The sequence below is a fragment of the Colletotrichum chrysophilum genome (genome assembly GCF_026319265.1).
Source record: "Colletotrichum chrysophilum strain AFK26 chromosome Unknown scaffold_69, whole genome shotgun sequence".
NCBI classification, from domain to species: Eukaryota; Fungi; Ascomycota; class Sordariomycetes; order Glomerellales; family Glomerellaceae; genus Colletotrichum; species Colletotrichum chrysophilum.
In genome coordinates, this window is record NW_026517356.1 from 44,039 (window position 1) to 61,659 (window position 17,621).

The 17,621-nt window shown below is 56.9% G+C and overlaps 4 protein-coding genes across 4 annotated transcripts; 2 read left to right on the top strand and 2 right to left on the bottom strand.

Moving 5' to 3' along the window:
• Window positions 1-1,749: 1,749 nt before the first annotated feature.
• Window positions 1,750-3,587, top strand: COL26b_008106 (uncharacterized protein; the record flags this gene model as incomplete). The annotated part of the gene is made up of 2 exons (XM_053180874.1): window positions 1,750-3,396; window positions 3,468-3,587. The coding sequence occupies 2 exons, from the start codon at window positions 1,750-1,752 to the stop codon at window positions 3,585-3,587; spliced, it is 1,767 nt and encodes a 588-aa protein (XP_053035136.1).
• Window positions 3,588-5,684: 2,097 nt separating this feature from the next.
• COL26b_008107 (uncharacterized protein) lies at window positions 5,685-6,016 on the top strand (the record flags this gene model as incomplete). The annotated part of the gene is made up of 2 exons (XM_053180875.1): window positions 5,685-5,861; window positions 5,999-6,016. The coding sequence occupies 2 exons, from the start codon at window positions 5,685-5,687 to the stop codon at window positions 6,014-6,016; spliced, it is 195 nt and encodes a 64-aa protein (XP_053035137.1).
• A 1,656-nt stretch (window positions 6,017-7,672) lies between these two features.
• Window positions 7,673-11,791, bottom strand: COL26b_008108 (uncharacterized protein; the record flags this gene model as incomplete). The annotated part of the gene is made up of 1 exon (XM_053180876.1): window positions 7,673-11,791. One exon carries the CDS (start codon window positions 11,789-11,791, stop codon window positions 7,673-7,675), a length of 4,119 nt encoding a protein of 1,372 aa, XP_053035138.1.
• Window positions 11,792-15,218: 3,427 nt separating this feature from the next.
• COL26b_008109 (uncharacterized protein) lies at window positions 15,219-15,880 on the bottom strand (the record flags this gene model as incomplete). The annotated part of the gene is made up of 2 exons (XM_053180877.1): window positions 15,219-15,341; window positions 15,395-15,880. The coding sequence occupies 2 exons, from the start codon at window positions 15,878-15,880 to the stop codon at window positions 15,219-15,221; spliced, it is 609 nt and encodes a 202-aa protein (XP_053035139.1).
• Between the last annotated feature and the right edge of the window lie 1,741 nt (window positions 15,881-17,621).

Here is a 17,621-nt window from a genome sequence, read left to right on the forward strand (position 1 = left end):
TTAGTGGAATCGATGCTGATGGACCACCTTCATACGTGATAGCTGGTGTCATCCAAACTCAACCGTCGCTCTCGGCGAACTCAGCGCGAGGCCAATGTCCATATCGTGACTTATGTTATCCATCCCTGGCTTTCGCAAAACTCTCTGCTTACAAGAGGTACGTCAAGGTATGGGCATTTTTCTGCATGGATGGAGCAACTTCTTCCCTCCCGACCTGACGACCGGAAGTGGCTCTCAATTCTGGTTATAGGCGTGCGATAAGCGGTGGCTATGCATACCGCCCTTGAATTTGGCTGATGGGATGACATTCCATCAAAGCCACTTCACGGCAAGCATTATCGCCCGTGGAATATGTCGTTAGCCAGGTGCAGTACACGTATTACGCCGCATCACTGGTGCTTCGCACTTATGGCTTGCTCCTTGGAAGTAGGCTGGTATCTAGGCCTTCGGCTGACTTTTGCTTTGCAGGTACTATGCTATCCCATCGAGTGCGATTGAACTGAAGGCGTGCGGGGCAATATCCAATGAACTCACACGCAGAGATATCGTTACCTTTGTCCAGCGAAAAACAATTTTTGTTGGTTCATCAGGATTCGACAAAGACTGGAGGTCTAAGTACTGCAGTCCAGTTGCTCTCCATGAGATGTATCCTTTCTTATTGAAAGAGCGTTTGATATATTACTAATCCTTTCTCACTCAGCAAGCGCTGTCACTTTTCCAAGACCTCTTCGTCTACAGACATAACAACTCTTGGCACATCTGCATCCAGTCAGCGGATACACCAAATCCCAAGCGTAGATAACCTCGCTTAGCCGCTAGTGACGGAACACGGCACCGATCATCAGGGGGCGGCAATGTGTTTGTTACCCAGACCCCCACTGTGGATAACTATAAAATTAGAGTGTTGGGGGTCCGGATGTGTCCTCGGTCGCTTCTCCAAAAAGCTAAAATGCACCCGAACCCGAGCAACACTTGTCTTCATAGAAACATCAATCGCGGCATGCTCATCATGAAGAAGACAGTGTCTTATCAATCCCATCTCAACCAGCAAGCGCTGTCACTTCTCTGAAGGCCCCTTCATCTCTAGACATGACAACTCTTGGCAACTCCGCTCCAGGCAAGGGCATGCAACCCGTCCCGTCGCATCGGCCCCCTTTCCATTCCACAAAAGGCGCGCCAACAAGCGTTGGTTCAGCCCCAAGACCGGTCGCCAACAGCAGCCAAACATGTCTATTGACCCTGCCGAGCGCCTCGCTAACCGCTATGCGATGGACAGAATTGTCTTGGCAGGGATGGGCATGGTTCGCAGGAGTAGCCTGGCGGTGGCCCCAGGATTTCCCGACTGGGATTTGACTTTGCCCTCCATGTCTCATATTCACAGAAACATTGTTCCAGAACCCCCGATGCTACCGCCGGCCGGCGGCTGTTCTTTGCGCGTTTGTTAACACGCTGGTCATCTCTTCCCGACCTCACAACCTCGGAAGCTCTCGCTCTGGATGATAGATACGCCTTGACCCGACGACAGCGACATCTCATCGCTGAAGCAGCATCATCAGCTATTGACGGTATCTCATTCACTTCATCTCGTCGCGTCGTTTCAGGAACCATACTCAGCTTGCGGCATCTCACTTCATCGACTCCCATGACTCGACCTTAGGTCCCTCTCCCTTGGCTCACCATCGCCTTCAAACGACTGCAATTTTTCATCATCATCAGATACCCAGCACCTCACTCCTAATCTCATCCAACATGACGGCAATGTACCGCTGGACCCGCGTCCGCACCCTCGCCATCACCCTCACCTTCGGCGGCTGCCTCCTCTACTACTTCTACACATCATGGGCCCGCTCCGAGTCCGCCGCCCTCGAGCGCTACATGAACCTGCACAACATCGCCCCTCCCCCGGCCACCCCACAGTCCAGCTTCGACTGGTCCTCGGTGTCGTACAAATACCCTCCCAAGACGCCAATGACCCCGCTGCCGAAGGGCCGCCGCCCCTCCCTCCCGCGCGTGCAGCACCAGTTCCCCGCCGAGTCCGCCGCCGCCGCCCGGCTCCGGGAGGCCCGCCGGCACGAGGTCCGCGAGCTGTTCAGGCGCGACTGGGCGAACTACAAAAAGTACGCCTGGATGAAGGACGCGCTCAACCCCATCTCCGCGACCGCTAAGGACCAGTTCTCCGGATGGGCTGCGACGCTAGTGGACTCGCTCGACGTGCTTTGGATCATGGGACTGAAGGCGGAGTTTGAGGAAGCTGTCGCTGCTGTTGCGACCATTGACTTTGGGTTTACTAATTCGGACCGCGTGAACACGTTTGAGACTAATATTCGGTATCTCGGCGGCTTGATGGCCGCTTATGACCTCAGTAAGAGGGAGGTCTTGCTCGATAAGGCTGTTCAGCTTGGCGACCTGCTTTACGGCGCGTTCAACACCGAGCATCGCATGCCCGTAGACTTTATCAACTTCAACGACGCCAAAGCCGGAACCGGCCTGGACGTCGAGAGCTCCGTCGTCTCAGCGTCGCCCGGGACGCTCTCACTCGAAATGACGCGGCTGTCGCAGCTCACTGGTAACCCAAAGTACTACGACGCCATGTCTAAAGTCATGGACCTCTTCCACGAGGGCCAGAAGAAGACCAAGATCCCTGGCATGTGGCCCATGTTCGTATCCATGCGGAACCGCGACGTCGTCTCGGGCTCGCAGTTCACCATCGCCGGCTGCGCAGACTCGCTGTACGAGTACCTCCCCAAGATGCAAGCGCTCCTCGGCGGGCTGGAACCTATGTACGAGGACATGACGGAGGCCTTCCTCAAGGCCGCCAATGAGTCCCTGTTCTTCCGGCCCATGCTTCCGGGCAACGAGAACATCCTCATCTCGGGCAACGCCAACGTCGACATTGACGGAAAACTGTTCCTCGACCCGGAGAGCGAGCATTTAGCCTGTTTTATCGGCGGCATCTATGCCCTGGCCGGGAGATTACTCGGCAAGGAGGAGTGGGTGACGATCGGGGCGCGACTCACGCTGGGATGCTACTACGCCTACCAGGCCATGCCGACGGGCATGATGCCGGAACGCTTCAACATGCTCGCGTGCCCGCGCAGGGACGATTGCAAGTGGGACGAAGACCGGTGGGAGAAGGAGAAGAGGCTGCGGCCCGAGTTCAAGGAGCACCTCCCCAAGGGCTTCACCACCGCCAAGGATGCGCGGTACATTCTGCGCCCGGAAGCCATTGAGAGCGTCTTTGTGCTGTATCGCATCACAGGCGACCGGGGCTTCCAGGACGCGGCGTGGGAGATGTGGAAGGCTGTCAGCAATGGTACGCTCGTTGAGCATGGTAATGCCGCGGTGCTGGACGTCACGAAGAAAGCGGACCCGCTGCCCAAGGAGGACTACATGGAGGTAAGAAAAGACTCATCATCCCCTTCAGACGCGTTTCAACAGAGTTGGACTTACTGACCGACGGTAAATAGAGTTTCTGGCTTGCGGAGACGTTGAAGTACTTCTACCTCGTCTTCTCGCCGCCTGACCTCATCAGCCTCGATGAGTACGTCCTCAACACAGAGGCCCATCCCTTCCGCAGACCCCACTGAGGTCTAGCCACTTGAAGTGGTATCGAAAGGATGGGTGTGAAGACGGAGGGTTCCGTCAGCTTGAGCTTGAAGGGGCACGACGAAATGAATCCCTCGCTGAATTTGAGACGGGCGTGGTCACTGCTGAGGTGACGTCCAGATGAACATGTTGATGTTGGCGAGTAATGAAGGAGTTACTTTTTCTTCCACAGTGGAGATCACTCTACCATCCCCTGGCATGCCTCGTGGTGATGGGGGTCCTTACGCGAATTTCATCGGGCGAATTCATGCTTTTTTTACCCTCGACCAACCAACAGATGAGAGGGCTCTAAACCAACGCTCCGCACAGCAAAGAGTGGCGGTGATCGTGCTTACGCGGCGCAGGACTTGGGGGACAGGTGTTGGAAGGGGAGAGTTTCTTGGAAGTCTTGGGGGATACGTCACAGGAGTTGCCAACAGCGTCCTACAGGAGAGAAGCACACGCTTTACAAAAGGCATACCGCCAAGTCGCGGGGCTACATTATCTTAGATCTAAATCGTAAAGGCGGTCGTACAGAATACCAAATATCAGGGAACACCATGACTCTAGTAAATCCCTCGATGGGACGGCAGTGTGATCGCAGGAGGACGCAATATGGGTGAGACATCGGCGCCGAAGACTTGGGCCGAGCGCCAGCGGTATATTGGGGCGGGCTGTAAGCTCTCGACCGTAGATCTATTGAAGCTTGTTTTAGAGTGGGCAATATCAATCTCGTAGTCAGGCAGTCGGACTGGACCCACGCTTGCAGAATCTGGCATGAGAGCACACGACAGTCGGAGAAGGTTGACCACTTTGATCGCTTGTGGTGAGAATTCTCCGGTCATTGTCACGATGAACGGGCCACAGGTGTCACCCATCATCGAATGAACACTGCCAGCTGTGCAGGCATTTAAAATTAAACTAGAAACCTACTACACAGTCAACTTCCATAATGGGAATCGTTTCGCCTCATCCTCAGCTGCCGCTTGCGTCCCATCCGGCAAATCGCTGCAGCGTCGATCAGTCACCGCCACATGAAGCCGGCCCCGATCACTCATCACGACGGACAGCTCCGCGCCATCTAATCTAATCTCGCACGTCTCTGAGGCTCAGTCTCAACTGCCCATCATTTTACACATTTCTGCCCAGTACATCCACACAACATGCTGTAAATAACCGTGCAATCTCTCAGTGTCATGAGAAAGTGAGGCTTGTTCATACTAGCTGAACCTATCCCGCCGGGCAACACATGAATCGCGTCCGGGACGATGACCGCACCCGCGCCCTACAAGCTCTCTACAGCGCCCCTAAAGCCCACAACCCCCGGTCCTAACAGGCTCCAAAATTGCCCGTAGAGAGCCCACCTCCTCATTGCACCGTTGTGAAGAACAACGACCATCCCCCCACCCTTCCCGCCAAGAACGGATTGAAACGCCTCCCATCGCCAAGAGCATGATCAAGCTCCTATACTCGATGGCTTTTAATAGTCCCAAACACAACTGCGTACGCGCCAAGACGAGCCGTCTTTGTCCAAGACTTTTTTCTTCCTGAGCCACACTTTCGTCTGTACTGGTTCTTCCCCCTATCGGTTGCCTATCGGGCTCACCGCCGCCCAAGCACCTCGCCCAGCCAAGACACAGACCAGCCAGGCCACCCATCTCTGTACAGCTATTCCACTCTACCCTCACGGTCTAGGCGGCGGTGTTCTTCTCCTCTCCTCTACCCATGTACAGCTCCGCAAGCCATCGAAATAGCATCCTCCTTGTAACCAACTCCAACGGAGCCAACTCTTGGTATCGACATGGAGTAGACATCCATCCACACATACCGAGAGAGAAAGAGAAGTGGAAGGTGGCGGAGTGTCAACTGACCACCCGGCACCTGCCAATGTTTCCAAACCTTCTTTCTCGAGTTCTCCATCTTTCTACTGTGAGTCTTGTCGTGAACTTGTATAAGAAGCATCCGTCCATCCCTCCTTCTTGCCATCCCATCCTCCTCATCCCGCACATCCACCCGCGAACACTCCCACTCCATCATCCAAACCTTTACCCAACCTTCCCTCTACAACTCTAGTCAACATCACACAAAGTCAAGTCGCCATGCGCGCCGTCTACACCATCATCGCCCTCCTCGCCGCCACGGTCACCGCCCGCTTCGACGGGCCCTGCGTGGACGTCGAGTGCGGCACCGCCCGCACCAACTGCGAGGCCGACGGCATGATCTGCGTGCCCTTCCCCAGCGTCGACCTCGAGAAGCGCAAGGGCTGCACCTGCTCCGTTGGCTAAACGCATTCAGCCATTTACACCTGGATCAAGTCTTCTTTGGTAAGTCGTCTTCCATCAATAGTCTCTCTCACATTCGACTGTACGGATATGAAAGCAAGAGCTCTTGCTGACTCAACTGCCTCACACAGACCACAGTTTCTATCTAAAGACACGGCGTTTGGGGCACCACCTTTTGAGACATTCGGTGCGGCGAAGACGGGACACACTGGCGCTTTGGCATTTCACTTCTGTTTTTGGAACTTCGGATGAAGAAAAGCCTCATGGCAACTGCACATTAGAGATGATCATGACAATACACGGGAGGAGCAGCGTAACCCATTTAGGCGTTATGCCTCCTTCAAAAATATGATATCCAAATATTCAAGCGAGCATTCTTCTTTCTCCAGTAAACCCATCTTTTGCCACCGTTCAGTGCAGTGAATCCCCAACCAGAAATTCTGCCTCGCCCCAGAAGTAGCAAAACATCTTGGCAAAAAGCCCACGACTCAAGCCCACATCTCTTCAAAGCCGGCCTCGGCTAAGGAAGTGCCACCGCATGCCGCCCAAACCAAGCATCAATCGTCCAAGACTTCTCCGATCCGGCAACACGATCTAAAGTTTGCCTCTTAATCCTCCGGGCCCGATGGAGGCCGGCACCCGGTTGTGGCCTTGCGGGTGACGTAGATCATACGGTCCAGATACAAGGGTGGGACCTTGTTCGAGCGGCCGGCCGGGGTCGACTTCGTAGTGCCGGCTTGTGATGAACACCGCCACGGCGGGACGGGCTGGACAAAGTGGCTAGGTTAACTCTAAACGTCTTGGTTAAGTCCGACTCCGATGTTGCTGCAGTCGTGGAATATCTAGAGATCCGAGCCCGATAGCGATGGGGTAATATTAGTGTGCATGTTATTACTTTGGAGGAGACGATTTTCTACTTGTTGATTGCGACCTACCCAGTTTGCCGTCACCTTTTCCCGAGCCCGATAGCGATCCAACTTTTCAACCTTATCAATGATGAACTGGGCTGTGAAGTTCACCTGTCGCTCTTGAATGCTGAGTGGCAGGGATCACGTCCTCCGACCCTGCCGGCGTTCATCCAGTCTCGACATTCCAGACTCATTTCCACAAATTTCAGAGTCCGATAGCGATGCTCATAAAAGACTTCGACTTGACTTTCAAGTCTCTCTCCGATACCGACATCCCACCATGTCTCTTCTTGAGCGCCTTTCAACCCCGAAACCGACCATCGCTTGCTCTAGACCAAACTTCCCCCTGTCAAGTTTTGCCAGTGACATCCGTGATCCAACTTTACGGCGTCCTGAACCCCTTGAACGAACAAAGTCTGGATGAAATCCCGGTTCACAGGACTGACACCGATCTAACATCCCGATCGTACGATGAACGAAATGGCCAACTTTCAAGTTGCAACTACACCCAGTCGAAGGCTACTATTCCCGACCCAATCGGTCGCGAACCCGACCACCACGAACCTCTCTCTCTTCTCCCGAAAGCGAGAACATGATCAGCTCATATCTCCCACAACCTCAATCTGTGATAGTAACTTCATATCTTCTCATTTCGAGTTATCCTATCCTAAACACCCCATAAACAATATTTGAGATCAACTCCCTGGTTCAGTGTCCCCCAGTTTGTGGTATCATACCCAAGTGTAAAAGAACAAAAGAAAAAAACTCCGGCCACCAACCTCTCTGGCCCATCCTAGAACTCCAAGCTATACAATACGCAACGCTTCCGTCCCGTGATAATACAGTGTAGATAATACAAAGAACAAACGACCTTCTTTCTGAGATCCCATCGGAAAATCAAGTCGACATCCTTCCCCATCCCTTCACAAACCCCCTCTGCGCGCGATTCACCCGCGCCAAAATCCCCAAGCCCACATCCTCCCCGCCGCCCCATCCGCCAGCGCGCTTCACGCTGATCCCAAACGCCCTCTCCTGCGCAACATCCGCCCGCTCCACCAGCTCCGTGCGCCGGCGCTTCACGCGCTCCCAGCTCATCCGGAACCCCATCGCCTTGCTCCCATCAAGAAAACTGGTCTGGATCTCCTCGGTGGGCATCCACTCTGCGCCCCTGCCCAAGAACCCGAACACGTTGCCGTCGACGAGGAGCGCCGCCACGGAGGCGATGCTGCACGGGTTGCGCGGGAGCAGCGTGTCCGTGCCGGGGGTGAGCAGCCACGCCACGAGTGTCAGCGCCAGGAGGAGGGCAAGGATGGACTGGATGATGCGCGTGGAGGCGTTGTCCTGAACCAGCCGGCGCAGGCTGGTCACGTCCGTGTCCTCGAGCATGCCGGGGACGACCTCCTGCGCGGTGATGTCGGGCAGCCTACGCCGTGAGTTGATGTTGAGGTTCTGCGCGCGGACGATGCCGTGCTGGCGGACGATGGCGTCGGCGACGCGGCCGCTGCGCGCGAGGCCCGGGTCGCCGAGGTTGCCGGCCGGGATGGCGAAGCGGGACGTGACGAGGGAGCTGAAGAAAGGGTCGAGCTGGTTGCCGGTGGTGAGGTTGGCGAGCAGGCCGTATTGGAGCGGGAGGAGCTTGAGCTGCGTGCGGCGGACGGTGTTCTCCTGCACGCGGGGCGGGTAGGTTGGGTCGACGTGGAGGCTTGAGCCGGTAAGGCGGACGGTGGCCATTAGGGTCTCGACGGTTTCGTTGCAGCCCATGGCGGAGATGTAGCCGACCTGCGTGGGCGTGGTGTCTGCAAGTTGGCCCCATACGTAGGTGAAGTCGGAGCACTGGCTGGATGGGCCCGCAGAGCGCGGTGTGGCTACTCCGAACACAGAAGACGGGGAGACTCCGGAGGGTAGGACGGCGTTGGAGCGGATGGAGGGGTCGTTGCAGGGTTCGCCTGCGATGTCCACCCGCATGCCCTGCGCCACGGAGAACTGATTCGGCACGTTCGGTATTGTGAAGTTCGTGTTGATTTCGGATTGCGGATAGAGCCTGCAGTCAAGTCGAGACCGGAGAGCCGGGAGCGTGACGAGGATGGTGCTGTCGCCGTCCTTCATCGACAGCGGTTCCGTAAGCCGTACGCCATTGAAGTTGAGGTCTTCAAAGGTGAAAGACGGGAAGGTCAGGTTGGCGTCCAAGATGAGAGACGCAAGGAGGGTGTCTGTTGTGCACGTGTTACACGGCGCGGTGGCGTTGATGAACTGATCGATCTTTTGCAGGGTGACCGGTCGCGTAGACGGTATGGGCACGGTGGTATACAGAGCTCCGGAGAATGTCGCAAGCAGCGAGGCGATGAAGACTGCAGTAGTAGTGATGACGACTGCAATGTTCTTCGTCTTCACAGCATCGTAGACGATCCTGGGCTTTGACTTGTCCATGAAATCAAGACCAACAGTCGTCTCGAAGGAGCCACCCTGCTTGAGCTGGGTATACGGCGCAAGACATCGTGTCGCGCAGTCAGCGGCCGCGAGGTACAGCGCCACGATGCCGAACAACACCCCGGGTCCAGTCGTCCACAGGAAGTGGCGGTCGGTATTCGCCGTGACAGTCGTAATGCCCTGCCTCGCCTCGGACAACCTGAGCACAACCTCCAGCGAGATAATCATGCCCGCCATAGTAGACACCGCAATCAACCTCGCCACGGGGTGCAAAGGCATAGGATGGCCCCAGTTCGACGTCTTGACGAACTCAGGCGGCGTATCCTGCCGCGGCGGGTTGCCCCCAAAGATCTTGAAATACCCCTGCCCCTTGGAAGCCTTCTCGTACGGCTCCACGCCGGTGTAGTAATTCGTACCCAGCAGCCTCTCCCTGATAGTAGACACGTGCGCCGCGCCAGTCCCACGCAGGCACTGCAGCAGCGACCTGCTGTGCGCAAGGAGCGTCGCCATGTTGATGATGGTGTTCGGGTCGCGGGGCAGGAACCCCGTCCTCGGGGCGAAAGCGACGGCGGCCAGGGTGAGGACCAACGCGAAACCGAGCAGGCCGGAGAGGAGGTGCGCAGGGATGGGGCGCACGTTTAGGCGCTCGCCGATGATGACCGCCGTTCCCGTGATTCGTTGCGGCTGCGCCGTGTCTGCCATTAACGAGTTGCGTGCCAGGAGGGCAGTGTACTGGCGCCAGTATTTTGTGACGATCTGAGTGAGGTTGCTTGCTTGCAGGAGGCTGTCGATTGGGGGGATGCCGTTGTCTTTGACTTCCATCGCCACGGCCGAGTCCATCACCGCGTCGGAGGCGACGATCGCGACGCCGGGGTAACGGCTGTTCACACTCGGCATGGCGCCTAGGATCTGGGAGTCGGTGGGATATGACGCGAAGTGGCCCTGTAAAATATCCATAGGGCTGACCAGATTCAACGTCCTGTTCTTCGCAGACCGGGTGCGCTCGATCTTCATGAGTTGGGTGTTATTCTTCTCAACATGGACAGTCGTCACGGCATACGTCGGCCGGCAAATCAGCGCCGCAGAGCGCGTTAGCTGGCCTCGGATGGGCACATTAAATACCTCGCTGGACGTCGGTACGCTGGCGGCGTCAATCGTGATGGCGCCCGACATGACCACAACCCGTCCGTCGTCCATGTTCTGCGAGTTCCCGCACGCACCAGCCTGAAACGCCGTGAAGAAGGTCGGCAGCGTGAACCCGACAAGGGCCATGTTCGGGATCTCCTGCGTCATGGAGCAGTTGGAAGTCGACACCATGACGTTCAGCTGCGTATCCGACGCCTGGATGTACTGAATACCAGTGAGATTCAGCTGCGCCGGCTCGCACAGGATATCCGACTCAAACCCGTCCACGTCAGCCCTCAACTCGGCCGTCGACTTGAAGTCCGACGTAAACGACTGGAACGCAAACTCCCTCGACGTGCCGTCCGGGAAGTTCAGCCCCTTGGTCTGCAACCCCACCATCGTGAAGAACGGCAACGCTCCAGCCGCCCGCAAGTTGCTCGGATCATTAGTGAACGCGTTCAGCACATTCAAACTCGCTCCTCGCGCCGTGACGATCTGAAACGTCGGGCTGACGAGCGCCACAGCAATAACAATAATCAACTTCAGCGTCAAGCCGACAGACGCAGCCGCTGCTACAAGCCAGTCCCGGTTCCTCGCAGCCTTCGCAACCGCCCACGGCTCGAACATGAAGACGTAGTCCAGCATCAGCGTCCGGTTGACGCTCGCGGGGCCCTTGGACATCCGGATCCACGGGGCGTTGGCTTTGGCCTGGTGCTCCGGCCGCGCCCACAGCGCCGTGATACATGTGAAGATGAAGGCGGAGCCGTACTGCCACAGGTACCTGAACCCGTGGTCTGGGGAGCCGAGGCCACCCCTCTTGTTGGACAGGTCCAGCACCGCCTCTACTGTGATCATCAACCCCGCGAACAAAATCGCAAACGAGCTCAGTATCCTCCGTTGCAGGTAGAACGGGCGGTATGGTAGAGAGACGTCCATCAGTCCATCCCGTTTCCTCAAATCATCCGAGTCGCCCATCGGCGGCGGTATTCTTATCATCGGCTGCAGCATCTGTCGGATCGGTTGCGACGGTTGTAATGACGGGTTTAGCGGGGGGAAGGTCTGCAGCGGCTGGCCCTGCGGGATCGGTCGCATCGCGGGCACAGCTAACCTCGCAGCGGGCGGGAACTGCGACTGGCGGGGCGTCAGGCTGTACCGCGGCCCCGGCGTGGGCGGTTTACTCGGGCTCGTAATCATAATCTCGGGCACCGCCGTTGTCGCCCTGCTGGCGTCCCCATCGCTACTCGAAAATTCATACTCGCTGCCGGAAGAAGACGAGTGGTCCAACGTCGAGGGACGGGGCGTGCTGAACGACCGCGAGTGGCTCGTGTACGGCCTCGCGATGACATCGTCGCCTCTCGTGATGGTCGACTCGGCGACGTAGCGGTGATACGAATCCATTCCGTTGGTGCTCTGCTTGGGTCCTTTGCGGGGCACGTTAGCCCTGGCCCTCGCGTCTGAGTCCATGTATCAGCAGAAAACAGGCTATCTTCCGTTCTGCTTCGCGAGTGAAGTGGTGGTTGGTCTTGCGATCGACGGGCAAGCCGGTCGGGCGGAGGGTGGAGGCGTGGTGGCCTGCCGTCACCGGATGTTCATCGTCGCCCTAGGCCTCTAGGATGGCGTGGTATTACTATGCCCAGGGCCAGGTGTGCGTGTTGTATGAGCTTGATGATGTGATGCTCGGGTGCGGCCGTGTGTGGTATAGTGTTTTGTTTCCACAGAGCCGCCCTTAGTGGCAATCAATAAGGATCGATGTCGGGGTGTTTGTCGATCGTTCGATTAGACTTATCAACAAAGCGTGCTTGTTGCGAGTATATTGAGGCGAAAACACAAAAGAAGCGGAGAATGGGGGAGCAGGGCCACTAGTCGAAAGGGCCGGCTCGGTGGCAACAAGTGGCCGTACGCAGATCTGCTATCCCTCCTTGAAAAGCACACAAGCCGAACGTCTCGCTGTACTGCCGAACGACTTTCGCATGAACCTGACGTTTGGGAAGAGCGGGAAGCGACCTGGATGTGTGTGTCTACGTGTTGCGTGTATGATTAACCAGTCCTTCTTACTGGATCCAGTCCAGGGGAAACGAATAAGAGAAGTTTAAGAACAAGGGGGACGGAGGCAATAAGAGCCGCCCAGTAAGAAGCGAACAAAAGAGGACCGACCAGGCACCCGTTCAGGAAGTCTTTCAGGAACGAGAGGAGGGGAAGGCCTTGTTTCCCACCCGCGGGACGATCACTGGTTCGGGCATAATATAAGAGAGGGAAGGGGGTGGTGGGAAGGTGGGAAAATAACCAGGCCAGGAACGGGGCTAAAGAAGGGCAAAAGAACAGCAATCCGAAAAGAGGACGAGCGCAAGCGGGGAAGGGGCGACCGCGGAGACAGTGAGCGCTGCCAGATCTGCGTTGACGAGCTGTCTGCTGCTTGTCTCCTGTCACCTCGGCGTTCCTTGTGCCTGTCTGAGCTGTCTCTGTCTTTCAGCCGCTGGTTGCCCGCTGTCTGTCGTCGGCTGTCTGTGTTGTCGTGTCTTGTGTTTCCGTCTGTCGGGACTCTTCATCCCAATACGAAGGGGGCACCTGGGAGGAGGGGCGAAGGACTCAACACCAGCGTGAGAGAGTGCAATGCGTGAACAGGGCCCAACGCTAGGTAGAACGGGCGCTGCTTGTGCCTGCCTGTGCCTTGCCTGTGCCTGCAAGACAAGCAGGCCGCCAAGCACAGCTTAAGCCTTATGGGAGGCACGGGTAGCAAGGCGTCTCTAATGTTCGCTGAAAGCAAAGCCCGGACGAGTTTCAGAAGCAGGTCGGTCGGGGCGACCGTGGATATGAGGCTGGCGCGATGTGACCTGCGGTAACGGTGGTGTTTGGGCGGTGGTTGGATGTACCACAGCGTGGTGAGTTTCTCTCTTTTCGTCTCTTCGGGCGTGCTTTGCGGCGCTGGGAGCTGCGTTGAAGTGGGATTAAAGGTTGCGAGGCACCACAGGCGGGCGCCCCATTGGTTCGTTGGCTAGCTGCTTGGGGCACGGTGAAACTGCCGCGTGTGGCGGCTGTGTGACAGAATGTCACAGACCCCGGTTTCGAAAGATGCGGCTGTTGTTCGTTCTGTTCCCCCCTTTTTTTCGGTCTGAAGTTTGGTTTGGAGCAGTGGGTAGCAGCAGCCGGAGAGGTACTATACCACGAGCACATAACTCCGTTGCTGGTGGAAACATACGTGACCCGGCACAGAGGAACGTGGGGAGATCTGCAGCTAGCAGGGAACGGGTGATGAGCGTAAAAGGACCACTGGATCAGCCATTGAAGATGCTGAAAAGACAACAACACACTGTCGCGTTCCAAAAGACTTTCGCTGAGAAATCCCCCATGCTCCAGTAACAGACCAGAACCCAGGGGCTTTGCGCGTAGGAAGTTTTGACTGAATTGAGCGACAGTTCCCCCTCGGCGAGTCTGGGGTGTCCCGAAAGGAACAGGTGAAACGGGAGAAACTTTACCACCTGCCCTCCGTGTTGTCTGCTCCACAGTTTATCCGAGAAGCTCCACCACGGGACGGGGCGGTCAGTGCGGCCTTCGCCCGGAAACCTCCGGCTCTCCGGCACGCGGTGCGCTCTCTCTCGCGGTCTTCTCGCCGGCGGATGAAGTCAGGCCCCTACCAGACAACATGAGGCCCCTTAACAGCCCTCCGATGTTTGGTTTATCGACTTCCCGCCCTCATAAGGTTTTCTCGCCCACAAGGCTGGCGTGACATGACCGACCGAGCCGACCGAAGGACCCGGGTTCCGTCTGCCGTCTACCGTCTGCCGTGGCCACCGAGGGGCCCCATCTCGGCGTCTTTTCCGGAGGCCAGCCACTGAATGACCCCTTACCTTGCGATGCGCGGCAAATACACATGCAAGCCGAACGACTCTTAAGAACCTCGCCTCCCGCCCGGTGAGAGTTCGGTCGGGCTTGAACGGCAAGCAGCGGGCGACGGTCGGGCCAGCTCAACCGAACCCAGCCAATCTCCATCACCCGTCGACTCATCATTCCAGCAATGACCTCCTACTCGTGCGCTGAAAGATGAGCGCGCTGAGCTGACTCGTTCGTCATCAGGTCGCGTGCCTCCATACAGCCTGACCTGTCTGCGCCATGACCGCGTCATCGAGGTCATCGGTCATTGATGTTATCCGCACGATCAGAGGCGAAAATGTTGAGATATCCAATAGGACGTGAACTGCGATGTTTCCGGCATGCGGACATCGGATTGATAAAAGACCTGACGAGAGGTGGCTAATAATACAGTCAAAATGAACTCACAATGACCCACGTCCATCGAGTCCGACCCCAAAGTGTCGTCTGTGTTTTGTGACGCAGTCCCTTTCCTTCCCCTCGTCTCAAGAAACCGGACCCCGCCTGTATTGTACAGAATGAGATGCAGGCACATCCCAAAGGGATCCCAAAGGGAAAAAGCAAATAAATTCAATCGCCTGGGTATATGATGCGAATGCCCTTCTTTCCCTCTTCTCGTTTCGAACAAGGGCGATCGTGACCATCGTGCCATCGTAACATCGCTCCATGGTTGCCCGCAAAACGCCAAATGCCTCTGCTTCGCTAGTCGTGCATGGTAGTAGGTGGTACATCGTAGTGTTTGGGAAATGCGAAAAGGCGGCCTCCGTTCGTCAGCCAGCACCGCCGCTCGGAAAAGTCTGGAGCAGTCCCCAAACCCCTCGATTCCCCCAGGTCGCTGTCGAGGTGGATATGAATCCCTGACTCGCTGGGTTTCTGGCGACCCACGCCTACGATCCTGGGGTCCCTCGTGGGCCGTCGTTTCAATTCGGTTAACCCTTCCGCATCGTTTCTCATCACCGACGTGAGAGATCGAGAATATGTGTTCTTGCATCATCCGAAATCGCGATGATTTCTCCCGCGTTCATCAGATTCCGTACTTGTTCGGGCTCCAACTGCGGGCGTCGATGATATTTTTTGATTCGGCCTTGACGAGGAACCCCGCATCGCAATACGACATGTCTGGGCGGGCAATCTCAGGCGGGTAATGCTAGATATTTTGTCAGTAATTTCGCCCTCGATCCCGGCCCGATGTCCACGTACCAGGCGCATACAACACGCGTCCGTCCATCCCGTCGCGCATGTGCCCAGATCTTGTCCAAACTTGGTCTTGTATTTTCCTCCGTTCGCCGGTTCGCACTTCGTTCCAACTCTCAGCTTGTTGTCAATTGTGCCTTTACAGCAGTGCGGCTGCAGCGTGATGAAGGGGCTCGCGAGCTGGTCGGTGGGCGGGTATGGGTAGCAGTGGAACGGCTGGCTCTGCGCGAGGATGACGGGCAAGCCGAACATGAGAAACAAGGCGACGATTGCAGCCGAGAAGCCCAAAGGGCGGTGCATCTTGGGTGGAATCAGCGATTGCACGCGGACGACGATGGCGGAGGTGGCGACTGCGGCGAAGAAGCGGGAAATGTGGTGGTGAGCCTTTTGCAGGACCTCGCGGATTGGTCTTGGCAGATGTTGGACAAGCAGCTGTACAAAAGTGGCCGTGATGGCGAGAATTGGAGGCGGCGAAGATGACAGAGGCGGCATTGCTGAGCTACTTAACGGAAACGGTATTATTTGATCCCCTGGTCAAATCCTGTGTTGCTATTATTGGCCGGATGGGGTCGGGATGCTGCCGTGGCCCTTCTCGACAACGACACGCACCACACAGAGAGGTACTCCGGAATGCGGGTCGTGAATCAGTTTAGGGCGCCGTTGCTGTTCGGGGTGGAACGGCAGAGCTGTTTTGCAAGGCAGATGCCAGACGGAGTGCTGGTGCTGGGCCCTCGCGGCGGATTAGACAGGCTAGCGCTTGGCTTGGCCTTGGGACTTGAGTGTACCGCACAATATCAAGACTGCGGCCTGATGCGACGTGACAATCGGCGACGGGGTGCTCTGTGTTGCGTAGCAGTACGGGCGGCGGGCAGCGGTGCGCGATGGCACTTGGACTAGGCGCTGGTCTCTGCGGTCGAGGGCGAAGCAGAGGGGGTCAGGATCGCGCCGATGAGGGAGGGGTGCGTCGCAGCGTTCTGAGCTTAAAGTGTGGCCCTACCGGGGGTATCGCGGTTGGAGGAGAACGTCGGGTGTTCGAACTGGATTATGTGCGTGGGAGGATTGCGTGGAGTCGCAGCGGCGATGGAGGGAAGATGGCTGTCTCGAAGCTCTGGACTGGAATTGTGCCGGCGAGTTTCGCGTGAGGGAATGCAGAGGCCGCGCGGGCTGGCAACCAAAGGAACGGTACTGAGACTGGATGGACGGCGAGAGGGTGGTGTGGTGTGCTGATGTCGAGGACAAGGGAGGCTGGCCGTCGGATGGGCTGGTGATTGGGGAACGCGCAATACGATAGCGACGGACGAGGTGAGAGTTGGGATGGACGAGAGAGAGAGAGAGTTGAGTAGAGTTTCTAGGGAGGTGGACGGACAGAGCAACACGATCACAGAAGAAAAGGAAGAAAGGCACGTCAGACGGAAGGAACGAGAGGCATTGCTTAGTATTAGTGGCACCCGACTACCAAGACACATTTTGCCAGTTAAGCAGACAGGCAAGAGCTACCTTATGTGGCTAACGTGCAGGCCAAGGCAGGCGAGGCCAGGCTAGGCTAGGCTCCTGCCTGCGAAAAACAAATCAGACCCGTTGAGAAGCAACGATGATCATGGTGCGGGCTGGGCTGGAGAAAAAAGGAAGGTCCGTCGTAATAACAGTAATTGGAAGGCGCAAGGAAGGCACAAGGAGGGCACGAGATTGGGCAGTCGCGGAAGGCACACTCAGAAAGAGCGAGACAGGGAAGGCAGGGAGGAGCAGAGGAGACGTCGTTGAGGGGCAGGAGCAGGGGCCACGCCGGGCCGTCCAGGCTGGGCAAGAGATGAATTGCAAAGAAAAAAATCATGGGGAAGGCCAATGGAAGGGGCCGAATCGAGTCGCACAAAGGCGGGAATGAAGAAAGACGGGAAGAGGCTGCCTGCAGTTGCAGGGCCGTCGCCATTGGAACGGACACGGTCACCGTGTCCCCTGCTATCGTAGTCAGCATCATACAGGCCCAATTGGAGCCCATGCAGTTAGAAACACCACAGCTTGGATCGCGACACAGGAGGAAAGACGAAGACTCCAACAAATTCAACAGATAGCCCCCAGCCAGGCAACACAGCGAAGGACATGTCCTCCGCGCAGTCGGGCGTGTTCCCCCGCCCTACGCAGGCCCGCCCAGGCCTGTCATTACCCACGCGAAATCCTCCGTACTCCGTATCCAGCTCAAACTGGGCTGAGGATTCGCCCGCCCTGCGGCGCAGCG